The sequence below is a fragment of the Cherax quadricarinatus genome, chromosome 45 (genome assembly GCF_038502225.1).
Source record: "Cherax quadricarinatus isolate ZL_2023a chromosome 45, ASM3850222v1, whole genome shotgun sequence".
Lineage (NCBI taxonomy): Eukaryota > Metazoa > Arthropoda > Malacostraca > Decapoda > Parastacidae > Cherax > Cherax quadricarinatus.
In genome coordinates this window covers 18,709,625-18,721,881 of record NC_091336.1, presented here as the reverse complement: position 1 = coordinate 18,721,881, position 12,257 = coordinate 18,709,625, and the positions used below count along the sequence as shown (strand labels likewise).

Below are 12,257 nucleotides of genomic sequence, written 5' to 3'. Positions count from 1 at the left end.
ATACTAAACAAACACAATCAAATATATTTTTTTCGTTAGGTTCAGAAAGATTTTGGCGAAATTATTGCATACACAAATTTTTACTTGTCCTATATGGCAAGATGAGCGTTGCTATTTAAGCCAAGATCGCAAGTTCTGCCTATTCGGCACGACATATATATATATATATATATATATATATATATATATATATATATATATATATATATATATATATATATATATATATATAAGACATCAAAATAAAATACTTCACTGGAACAGAAGAGGAATTTCTGATGGTTTTCATATATTTACACAAATCATCATTGTGTCCTCAGAAAGGAGATTTGCATTAGCAACCCTTGATGTAGCAAGTGGTACTAACTTGTAAGGCAGATGTTTCTGTCCATTGAAAATAGCGAGGATGACGTTTCCCAGCGAGGATAAAGTGAGTCTCGAGGGTCCTTTGCCTCTCTCGAGCGCCCCGAAGTCCATCAGGTGAAGCCGGCTTCTTCCTCCCGCAACTGTGTGGGGAAAACAGGTTGGTGTGAACCTTCGTAATTCATACCGACAAATTGTGTTACTCACATCCCACTTTCCGCCTATATATATATACTGTTATTTTTAGCCTTTGTGTGTTAGAAGTGGTCATAGTCCCAGGACCGAAACGTTCTCTGATAAGTATATCCTTGTGTTTGCTCAGGTGTCTCGGGAAACAGGTTAGCTGTGACGACTGAAAGTCACAGCTGTGGAAAGAACCTTGGTAATGGATACCGATGTGACGAAAGCCCTGGGATCGAAACGTTTTGTAATAAATAGGTACTGGTGTTTGCTCACGTGTCTTTTAAAGTCACTTATCAGTATCCAATTCAAAACTAATCCATCAAACGAGAATGCATGCTAAATGATGTTTCGGTCCAGGACAGATCGGAACGTAGTCAATTAGCATTTCCAATTTGCAGGTTAGTTGTCACGTTGACGATGACGGAGCTGCGATATTTTGTGAGGTCTTAAGAAACAGTCGACTATGGTCGATTGGAGCTCTCACGTGTACTGGGTATGCAATGTGGGTTTACTGAACTGTGATGTCCATTAGCTAATTCTGGAAGTCAGACACTGAGCACTTTATATCATCGAAATTTAGGCGAGTGGTAAAAAAAAAAAAAAAAAGTGGTAATGCTGTGAGCAACCCCTCGTTCAGCATCCATTCGTTCAACATCCATTCGTTCAGCATCCATTCGTTCAGCATCCCCTCGTTTAGCATCCACTTATTCAACAATTACCAACATACAGAGAAAAAAAAATGCATTTTGAAATAGGCTTTTCCACCACCCTTACCTCCGCCCTTCGCCGAGGTGTCCACGGAATACTGGTAGATATTAAGGGAGAAGACCAGGTGGGCATGGCGGCCCTGGTCGTCGACCAGCCTGTGGGCGAGGGCGCAGTCGAGAAGCTGGGCGGCTCTCTCCACCGTGGGAGCTCTTACTTCTGCTGCGTGCGCCAGCAGTAGCGACGACCCCGAGTCTTCCATGAGGAAGACACCGGGGGACTGTTCCCCTGGGAAGGAGAAAACCTGCAGAGTTAGGCCATGACAAGAAAGTTATTGCAAACTGCAATTCAGTAATTTTTTCCTAGTGATGCTAGTTGAATGGAAGAGGTTTTATGTTCCTCATAGATTCGACACAATAATTATTATTATTAAAGCTGAAAAATAGGAGGAACTTAGCTTTAATCTGAGGAAGGGTAAGGTGTCCTTATTTCCTCACATCAAGAGCCTCTCGACAGCATTAAATCACCACCTTCTCCAAGGACAAATGCTCTCAAAGATACAAGCACTACTCTAGCCTCCTCCTCAATACCCCCGGCACTCACCCTGGGCGTACTGCGCCAGGAGATCGGTAACCACGTCTCCAGGAGCTATCTGAAGGGCGGAGATCCTGACGGAGAATCGTGCCCCGGTGTTGGCTCTGTGGTCCTGTAGAGCCTTGTAGAGCCACCACACTGTAGAGGGTGCTACCCCCAGGCTGTGACAGCTCTCTGGGCCACCCAGCATTGTGTACGCCTGACCTAGGGCATCCAGAAAAAAAGGGAGAGATAGTTGATGTAACTGAAGCATTTGCAAAGGTTTTCATTGATGTTCTAGCAAGGAGGTTGATTTTTTTCTTTTTTACCCAGTCTAGTATAAAAGCTGTCAGGGAAACAAGTGTGACATGCGGAAAGTAGGGTTAAGGCCTAATTTGAAGAGAAACTTTATAGTTAAATTTTAAGAAGGTAAGAAAGTGGAATGTGGGTTAAGATGCTGCTTAACAGACTGACGATCACCTGTGTGCATAACTTGAGGGCTTCCTTTCTCTCTCTCTCTCTCTCTCTCTCTCTCTCTCTCTCTCTCTCTCTCTCTCTCTCTCTCTCTCTCTCTCTCTCTCTCTCTCTATCTCTCTCTCTCTCTCTCTCTCAGGCGCATACACACACATAGACATGTATGTACACACACACACACACACACACACCACACACCCCACACAACACCGTGCACAACACCCACGAAGTCACGCAAGCTTACCGAGATTAGGTTGGCCGAAGCTGAAGACAGCTCCATCAGCTCCTCTCAGCACCGCCACGATGACATCCGTCAGTGCTGCCGAACATACCTCAGTCTGGAAACATTACCACCTGTTATCTGCCTACACATGGTGTTCAATAAATTTTACTCTCTTGAAGCTCTCTTAGGAAGCATGGCACATGATTCATGACAGAAAATCATGGATGCTCTTAGAAAAAAATAGTGATAATTATAACCATAATTTTTAAAGGGATGGACCGGTAAATCAATGGAAGGCTTCGGTCAAAAACCCAGAAGCTCCAGCTGTGGGTCATCATATGACTAAGACCCGCCTCGGGAAACACTTGCCCTGTTTCCTGACGAACCTTTCCTAACCTAACCTATCCTAAAAATATAACTCTTCATTAATTCCATTTCAGTCTTTTATTAGTGCACATCTCTCATGCACACACCGCCTGCCTCAACACCACGTCTCAACGTGCACACACACCGCCTGCCTCACACCACGTCTCAAAGTGCACACACACCGCCTGCCTCACACCACGTCTCAACGTGCACACACACCGCCTGCCTCAACACCACATCTCAACGTGCACACACACCGCCTGCCTCACACCACGTCTCAACGTGCACACACACCGCCTGCCTCACACCACGTCTCAACGTGCACACACACCGCCTGCCTCAACACCACATCTCAACGTGCACACACACCGCCTGCCTCAACACCACATCTCAACGTGCACACACACCGCCTGCCTCAACACCACATCTCAACGTGCACACACACCGCCTGCCTCAACACCACGTCTCAACGTGCACACACACCGCCTACCTCACACCACGTCTCAACGTCACACACCTCCTGCCTCACACCATGTCTCATGCACACACACTGCCTGCCTCACACCACGTCTCAACTGGCGGAACAGTTCACTACTAACTCACAAATTAATATTTTAGACTATGCTCAGGTCCGCATCAAACCATGACAGAGTCGAGACTTTATAATTGTCGAGAATAAACCCAGCCGTCGTCTAGTATGATCCTGCTATAGGATCACTCACCTGTGAGTCCTCGTAAGTGTAGATACCGTCGAAGGCAAACATCTTGGGAGCTGCTATGCCCACCCTGGACTCCTCCGTGTGGGCCGAGGTCGGGTGGACAGCTGACCCGGGGTCAAACAAGGTCACTGTCTTCTTGCGGGGGTCAATGCTGAGCACTTTAGACGACTGCCCAACCTCGGAAGACGGAGCCACACGCAGCAGCACCTTCACCTGTTTCACAAGTAACTTCTACTGTATTGAATTCCATTTTAGTGAGATACCAGAATACGAATTTCACCTTTTAGTTTCGATATCTGTGAAATTGAATGAACTAAAGGAGGCTGTAGAAGCTATAAGCAACTTTTACAAAGGTTGGGTAGAGAGACTAAACAGAGTACAGTTAATAAAGTCAAAGTGGTAAAAGGTATATTTGAGAAGACATTGGTAGAGTGCACAGCAGAAGTATATTCTACCTTCCCATCTTCCCTCCTTCACCCAGGTGGGAAGATGGGAAGATGAACGATTAGTAGAATGATGAGGTAATGAGGGTAGTGAGGGAGAAAAAATCAGTATATGAGAGGCTTTTAAAAAGTGAAAATGATATGCTAAAGGCAGAGTATATGGAGAGAAACAGTGAGTGCAAAATAAGAGTGAATGAGACAATAGGGTAATGTTAATTAGCAAATTTCGTTTTGGAGAGAGATTAATAAGTCGCTAAAGCCTGGAAAGCAAATAAACCTACCATTAAAAAAATGGAAAAGGCGAGAAAACTATATGGAAATGGATCTGTAATAAACGGAGAGAATATTTTGACGAGTTAAATATTGCTGATGAAAGAGGCGGCGGTGACATCAAGCCTTGACCAAAAAAGAATAACACCTGGTAGTAGTGTTTCGTAACAATATAAGAAAATAGCGTTTTCTCTGGAGAGTTGCAGCAGCCGGCCTCGCCATCAGTAAGAACGAGCACCATAGTCACTACAGCCGCGATATATCCCTGGTGGACCCTATATTGAGCCATGAGAATCTCAATATATCACGACTTCCTGAGATTTACTTGCGCCAGGAGCTGTGAGGTATAAAATATTATGGTTTATAGACCACCACTGGCTTTCGGGAATATATGTCCAGAAATATGTAAAGAAAATGTTCTTCCTGTGTTATCGGAGGATAGAGACAGAGATTTTTTTTTTTTATCTTTCTTTAGAAAGTTTACTCTTCTCCTCTGTGAGATATATATTGCTTGTAGTTTATACAATGTGAGTGTATAATTCATCATTTTTTAAGCTCCATTATGTGAAATACAGAAGTGTGTGTGTTTGTGTGTGTGTGTGTGTTTGTGTGTGTGTGTGTGTGTGTGTGTGTGTGTGTGTGTTTGTGTGTGTGTGTAATTCCTATACACATATTTTAGATTTCAAAAAAAAAAATCCTCTTAAAATTGTATATAGCAAAAGTTAATCAGCTGCTTTTCTCTGAGAAGGAATTGCATTTATGAACAATTATCCGGTTCCCATAGCAAAGCTAGAATTGTGCAGAAAAAAAAAAAAATAAAACTCGCTACTTGATAATGGTTTAGGTCGGGCAGCAACTTCGTCTACCAGTTGCTGTCTGCATTGTGGTTGTGACCCAGAATTGTGTGTGGGGCCGCATTTTTTATGGATGCGTGTGAATTGTGCTTTTAAAATTCTATAATTATGTGTCGCTTTTATTTAACAGTATTGATGTTACCTGGAGAGGAGAGGTTGATGATAATCGTGGTATATGCCGCTACACGTGTAGCTTAAACGAGCTTTCATTGTGGGAACTTTTCGCTCAGTGTAGAGCTTCATTAAGTACAGACTTGATAAAGCTCCACACGGATCGAAGCCTCGTGCCTTTAAAAGCTTATCTTCGCAAAGTCTATATTTTTACGTTATTGTTGGATGAGATACACTTGTATCCAGCCCACACAGCTGCAACATTGTCTAGGGATTGTGGTCTCCCAGCGGTACCTCTGGTATTTTGAGGGGTCTCCTGTATGATTCCCAGCTGAACCGTATTTTCCCTCTTCTAGCAACCTTAGAGCCAACTGTCCGGTATTCTATCTCTTCTTGCAGATTTAGGGCCAATTGTACCGTATTTCACTTTCATCAGCAATCTAAGGGACAACCAGACTGTATTCTAATACATCTAGCATTTCTAGATCTGTGCCGTATTTTTATATTCTGTGGTACAGTGGTTACCAGCCCTGGGTTGGTACCTCATCACTGCCAGATCATTTCTCCAGTCCTCGATTTCTCCATTAAATCTGTTTGGCTCTTTCTTTCCTGTGGTGTTATTTGGATCATGAACATGTAACATTGGCATGGACCGAGGTCTGGTCATGGATTGCGCCGCGGGGGCGTTAAACTCAGGTATACCCTCCAAGTATACCCTCTAGGTATACCCTCCAAGTAAGTAGAAAAACAAAAGAAATCACAGGTTACCTTGCCGATGCTGGAGGTTTCCTTACACGCGAGTTTCTTGAGCAGTTGTGGAGGCACTGGTGGGGGGTGATCCCTTAGGGCTGGCCAGTAAACCCCCAGGGGTCCAGGGATCATGCTTAGGGGCCCCTGAGTGACGACTGGGGCCCCCGTGGTTGGGCTCGGGGGCACGGAGGTGGCCATGGCCCCGTCGTCCGAGACTGGCCCCGTGGCACACTCTACACGTCGACCAGCCACGGGGGATGGACGAGGCGACCTTCTGTAAAAAAAAAAAAAAATCTAAGTAACGCAAAACCTCATACCTGGATAACTCTGTTTATGAAAATTTCCTACATATCAAAATTTTACACCTGTGAAAATTTCTCAAATATAAATAGATAAACGTGTGAAAACTTCATGAATGAAAGTCACATAAAAACTTCGTATCCACAACCCGAACCTTATGAGACTGAAACTTAAGACGACGTTTCAGTCCAACTTAGACCATTAGAAGTTTATTCATGCGAAAATCTCATACATGGACACAGGTTATATACATCGACAGGTGTATATAACCTGTTTGGATTAAGATGTTCCTGTTTGGTGGTGAAGAGGACTCGTGTAGCCTTAATGACCCTAGTGTGGTCGATAGGCTTCAAACCCCCCACTAACTTACGCGTGTAGAAATAAACTAAAACATAAGTATCATCTTAATCTAAATCGAAAAATTTTTAAGCCTTGACAACTTAGTGACCAAAATAAAATATTATTTAGTTATCCCCCTCAAGGAAGGTTCCTTGACGTTGGTGAGGGGCTCTTGATTTAGGGAATTGGATCTGTGCTCCAGTTCCCCGAATTAAGCCTGAATGCCTTCCACATCCCCCCCCCCAGGCGCTGTATAATCCTCTGGGTTTAGCGCGTCCCCTTGATTATAATAATAATATTTAGTTGTCATGCCATAGTTACAGATTTTGATAGTTCGAGGACAGGAATAGTTTCGTAAACGAATTCTAGTACAACTAATGATAACGAAACTCACTTGGAATATCTTAATGTCACAACTTTGGCAATTAATGGAGTGGTAACGATTTAGTATTTAGGGGAGCTATGAGTGACTGTATCCCTTGCGTCCACACGAAGAGCTTTCTTGAAGAATTTCAGAGTCTTGGGGCAGGGAAGACGATGCGTACTATAATGAGGCTTGATCTGGGACCGAGCAGCAGGGGGCGGTTTTCCCCCTGAATCCCGTCAGGTAATCTTACCTGTATGTTATCTGTAGTCGCTTGCAGCGGTCACCGGCCCAGCCACTGCTGCCCAGTCCCAGACCAGGCCTCCTGGTCGCTTCCAGGGGTCGCCGGCCCAGCTACTGCTGCCCAGTCCCAGACCAGGCCTCCTGGTCGCTTCCAGGGGTCACCGGCCCAGCCACTGCTGCCCAGTCCCAGACCAGGTCTCCTGGTTGCTTCCAGGGGTCACCGGCCGAGCCACTGCTGCCCAGTCCCAGACCAGGCCTCCTGGTCGCTTCCAGGGGTCACCGGCCGAGTCACTGCTGCCCAGTCCCAGACCAGGTCTCCTGGTGGCTTCCAGGGGTCACCGGCCCAGCCACTGTTGCCCAGTCCCAAACCAGGTCTCCTATTGGCTTCCAGGGGTCACCGGCCCAGCCACTGCTGCCCAGTCCCAGACCAGGCCTCCTGGTCGCTTCCAGGGGTCACCGGCCGAGTCACTGCTGCCCAGTCCCAAACCAGGCCTCCTGGTCGCTTCCAGGGGTCACCGACCCAGCCACTGCTGCCCAGTTCCAGACCAGGCCTTCTGGATTCCTAGCCTGATCACTCAGACCCTCGAGTTAATCCTGACAAAACATTTAGACATATTTGGATTTTAAAAGAAACTTTACATCAATTTTCAGGAAGTCAAAACAGAGAACAAGTGAGGCAGCGTGAGAGGAATTGTTTTCCTATCATCCGAGGCAGCAGTGGGATAGTACCTCTGATATAGTTAAAGAAATTTTCTTCTATTGGATAATTGGGTCTAAGGCCTCCCTGACGTATAGGACGTCGAGTGATACGTCATAGACGACGGGAAATCAATACGCTTAATAAAAACCCGATGGATCATTCGCCCCTAGCTCCATGAATTAAGAATATAGTCTCCGGTAAGTCCCAAATGGAAGTGTCTTGTAAGTTCGCTCGAGTCAAAAGCAAAAACCCAACGAGACGTACGCCATCAGCTTCGACCCGTATGTTGCCCTCGTATAAGAGCGGGTATCGGTGTCACAAGTCAAGTGTCTTGCGCCCAAAGAGGTTACGGTCTCAAGGGAGTCCCAGTCTAGCCTCTCAAGAAAAGAGAATTCTTTATTTCTCTCACTAGAGGAACTACTCTTTCTGCTTCTCCTCAGCTGTGTCTCTCTCTCCGATTTCCCGAGGCTTCCAAGAAAAATATTTTCCGGCTTATCGCCGGTGATTTATGCTTATCTTCCTTTTGTTATTTTTCCTCTGTGGCTTTGAGCGACTCAAAGCATATAAATGTCAAAGGAAAAAAAGTGGACAGGCTCTTAAAATGCAAAGAAGAGATGCTCCCTGAGCCTCTCCCAGTGAGAAGTTTCTGGAGATTATTCTGCTCGCTGGCCTCACCTGCCTCACCACCTCAGTGCTGTATAGTCCTTGTGGCTTGGCGCTTCTTTTTGATTATAATAATAATCACCACCTCAGTACACCTCTTGCTGACTCTTTTTTTCTAAATTATTTTTTTTTCATAAAAGTATCCCCCCGCGCACGCGCGCGCGCACGCACGCACACACACACACACACACACACACACACACACACACACACACACACACACACACACACACACACACACACACACACACACACACACACACACACACACACACACACACACACACACACACATGTAGTCCCAATCTTTAAAAAGGGAGACAGACATGAAACAATAAACTACAGACCAGTGTCACTGACATGTATAGTATGTAAAGTCATGGAGAAGATTATCAGAAGAGTGGTGGAACAACTAGAAAGGAATGATCTCATCACCAGCAGACAACATGGTTTTAGGGACGGGAAATCCTGTGTCACAAACCTACTGGAGTTCTATGACTGGTGACAGCAGTAAGACAAGAGAGACAGGGGTGGGTGGATTGCATTTTTTTTGGACTGCAAGAAGACGTTTGACACAGTTTCACACAAGAGATTAGTGCAAAAACTGGAGGACCAAGCAGGGATAACAGGGAAGGCACTACAATGGATCAGGGAATACTTGTCAGGAAGACAGCAGCGAGTCATGGTACGTGGCGAGGTGTCAGTGGGCGCCTGTGACCAGCGGGGTCCCACAGGGGTCAGTCCTAGGACCAGTGTTGTTTCTGGTATTTGTGAACGATGGAAATAAATGGTATAAAATACCGACACAATGGAAATATAAACACAAATGCAGTATAATTTCAACCAGAACAATGGCTTCTATAACATAGCTGAACCACTCGCCAAGAAACTTCTTCATCGCTATCCCACATAAGAACATAGAACACTGCAGAAGGTCTACTCACAACTTGTCCAATATCCCCGCCTAGCTACCCAAGACTCTATAACCCCACCCGGTAGATCATCAGATGCAGCATTCTCCACCTGACCTCAACATTCTGAACTATAAATACTCCCGTACCTTCCAACCCCAGGTAGATCCGTGTGTGACTTGAAAAAGCCCACTGTGTGGGTGAAACGTTGTCAATAAAGGATCACATTATACTGCATTTGTATATATATTTCCATTTGTGAACGACATGACGGAAGGAATAGACTCCGAAGTGTCCCCGTTTGCAGATGACGTGAAGTTGATGAGAAGAATTCATTCGATCGAAGACCAGGCAGAACTACAAAGGGATCTACACAGGCTGCAGACCTGGTCCAGCAATTGGCTCCTGGAGTTCAACCCCACCAAGTGCAAACTCATGAAGATTGGGGAAGGGCAAAGAAGACCGCAGACGGAGTACAGACTAGGGGGCCAGAGACTACAAACCTCACTCAAGGAAAAAGATCTTGGAGTGAGTATAACACCAGGCACATCTCCTGAAGCGCACATCAACCGAATAACTGCTGCAGCATATGGGCGCCTAGCAAACCTCAGAACAGCATTCTGACATCTTAATAAGGAATCGTTCAGGATCCTGTTCACCGTGTACGTTAGGCTCATATTGGAGTATGCGGCACCAGTTTGGAACCCACATCTAGCCAAGCAGGTAAAAAAACTAGAGAGAGTGCAAAGGTTTGCAACAAAACTAGTCCCAGAGCTAAGGGGTATGTTCTACGAGGAGAGGTTAAGGGAAATCAACCTGACGACACTGGAGGACAGGAGAGATAGGGGGGACATGATAACGACATATAAAATACTGAGAGGAATTGACAAGGTGGACAAAGACAGGATGTTCCAGAGATGGGACACAGCAACAAGGGAACACAGTTGGAAGTTGAAGACACAGATGAATCACAGGGATGTTAGGAAGTATTCCTTCAGCCACAGAGTAGTCAGGAAGTGAAATAGTTTGGGAAGCGATGTAGTGGAGGCAGGATCCATACATAGCTTTAAACAGAGGTTTGATAAAGCTCACGGTTCAGGGAGAGTGACCTAGTAGCGACCAGTGAAGAGGCGGGGCCAGGAGCTAGGACTCGACCCCTGCAACCTTAACTAGGAGAGTACACACACACACACACACATACACACACACACACACACACACACACACAGATGAATCACAGGGATGTTAGGAAGTATTTCTTCAGCCACAGAGTAGTCAGTAAGTGGAATTGTTTGGGAAGCGATGTAGTGGAGGCAGGATCCATACATAGCTTTAAGCAGAGGTATGATAAAGCTCACGGCTCAGGGAGAGTGACCTAGTAGCGATCAGTGAAGAGGCGGGGCCAGGAGCTAGGACTCGACCCCTGCAACCTTAACTAGGTGAGTACACACACACACACACACACACACACACACACACACACACACACACACACACACACACACACACACAAGACACGAGAGTCTGAGCCAGCAAGGCCGGACCTACTCATCACCATAGGCTTCAGGGAATCGCCCATACAAGACCTCGAATATTAATGCCCTCCAGAACAAGGGTCCCCAACCTGCGACCCTCGGGCCGCAGAAAATGGATGCGACCCTCGCATGACATTATGAATTCACAGTGTCAACAGTTACAAAATATTATTGTTATTATTCATAAAAAAATAGAAAAATTGCAAAATCCGGCCCTCCTTTAAATTTGGGTTTTTGAAATAGGCTTTTTCATACTACTGTTCTGGTGGCCACTGTTATGCTCCTTGCAGAGATGACACTGACGAAAAATTAAAAAATAAAGAGAGTCACAGAAAACGACAGACAATATGAGGGATAATTATGCAGTTTTAAGGTCGATAAACAGAATATTCTGAGAAAAATAAGAAGACAGTGAGTTAGATGACTTAGAACATCAGTACCACTTTGATCTAATCTTAGAACATCAGTACCACTTTGATCTAATCTTAGAACATCAGTACCACTTTGATCTAATCTTAGAACATCAGTACCACCTTGATCTAATCTTAGAACATCAGTACCACCTTGATCTAATCTTAGAACATCAGTACCACCTTGATCTAATCTTAGAACATCAGTACCACCTTGATCTAATCTTAGAACATCAGTACCACTTTGATCTAATCTTAGAACATCAGTACCACCTTGATCTAATCTTAGAACATCAGTACCACCTTGATCTAATCTTAGAACATCAGTACCACCTTGATCTAATCTTAGAACATCAGTACCACCTTGATCTAATCTTAGAACATCAGTACCACCTTGATCTAATCTTAGAACATCAGTACCACTTTGATCTAATCTTAGAACATCAGTACCACTTTGATCTAATCTTAGAACATCAGTACCACCTTGATCTAATCTTAGAACATCAGTACCACCTTGATCTAATCTTAGAACATCAGTACCACCTTGATCTAATCTTAGAACATCAGTACCACCTTGATTTAATCTTAGAACATCAGTACCACCTTGATCTAATCTTAGAACATCAGTACCACCTTGATCTAATCTTAGAACATCAGTACCACTTTGATCTAATCTTAGAACATCAGTACCACCTTGATCTAATCTTAGAACATCAGTACCACTTTGATCTAATCTTAGAACATCAGTACCACCTTGA

At 44.8% G+C, this 12,257-nt stretch overlaps 1 protein-coding gene across 2 annotated transcripts in view; it reads right to left on the bottom strand.

The window, feature by feature from the left end:
- LOC128694902 (kinesin-like protein KIF26B) overlaps positions 1-12,257 on the bottom strand; it is a 164,844-nt gene that overhangs the window by 32,261 nt on the left and 120,326 nt on the right. For both annotated transcript variants that reach the window (XM_070094353.1, XM_053785267.2), the window contains exons 2-7: positions 6,053-6,308; positions 3,610-3,819; positions 2,543-2,636; positions 1,855-2,049; positions 1,321-1,539; positions 368-506 (exon numbers count right to left, since the gene is read on the bottom strand). In XM_070094353.1, coding sequence (XP_069950454.1) covers positions 368-506; positions 1,321-1,539; positions 1,855-2,049; positions 2,543-2,636; positions 3,610-3,819; positions 6,053-6,308 — 1,113 coding nt within the window. The remainder of the gene's footprint in view (positions 1-367; positions 507-1,320; positions 1,540-1,854; positions 2,050-2,542; positions 2,637-3,609; positions 3,820-6,052; positions 6,309-12,257) is intronic.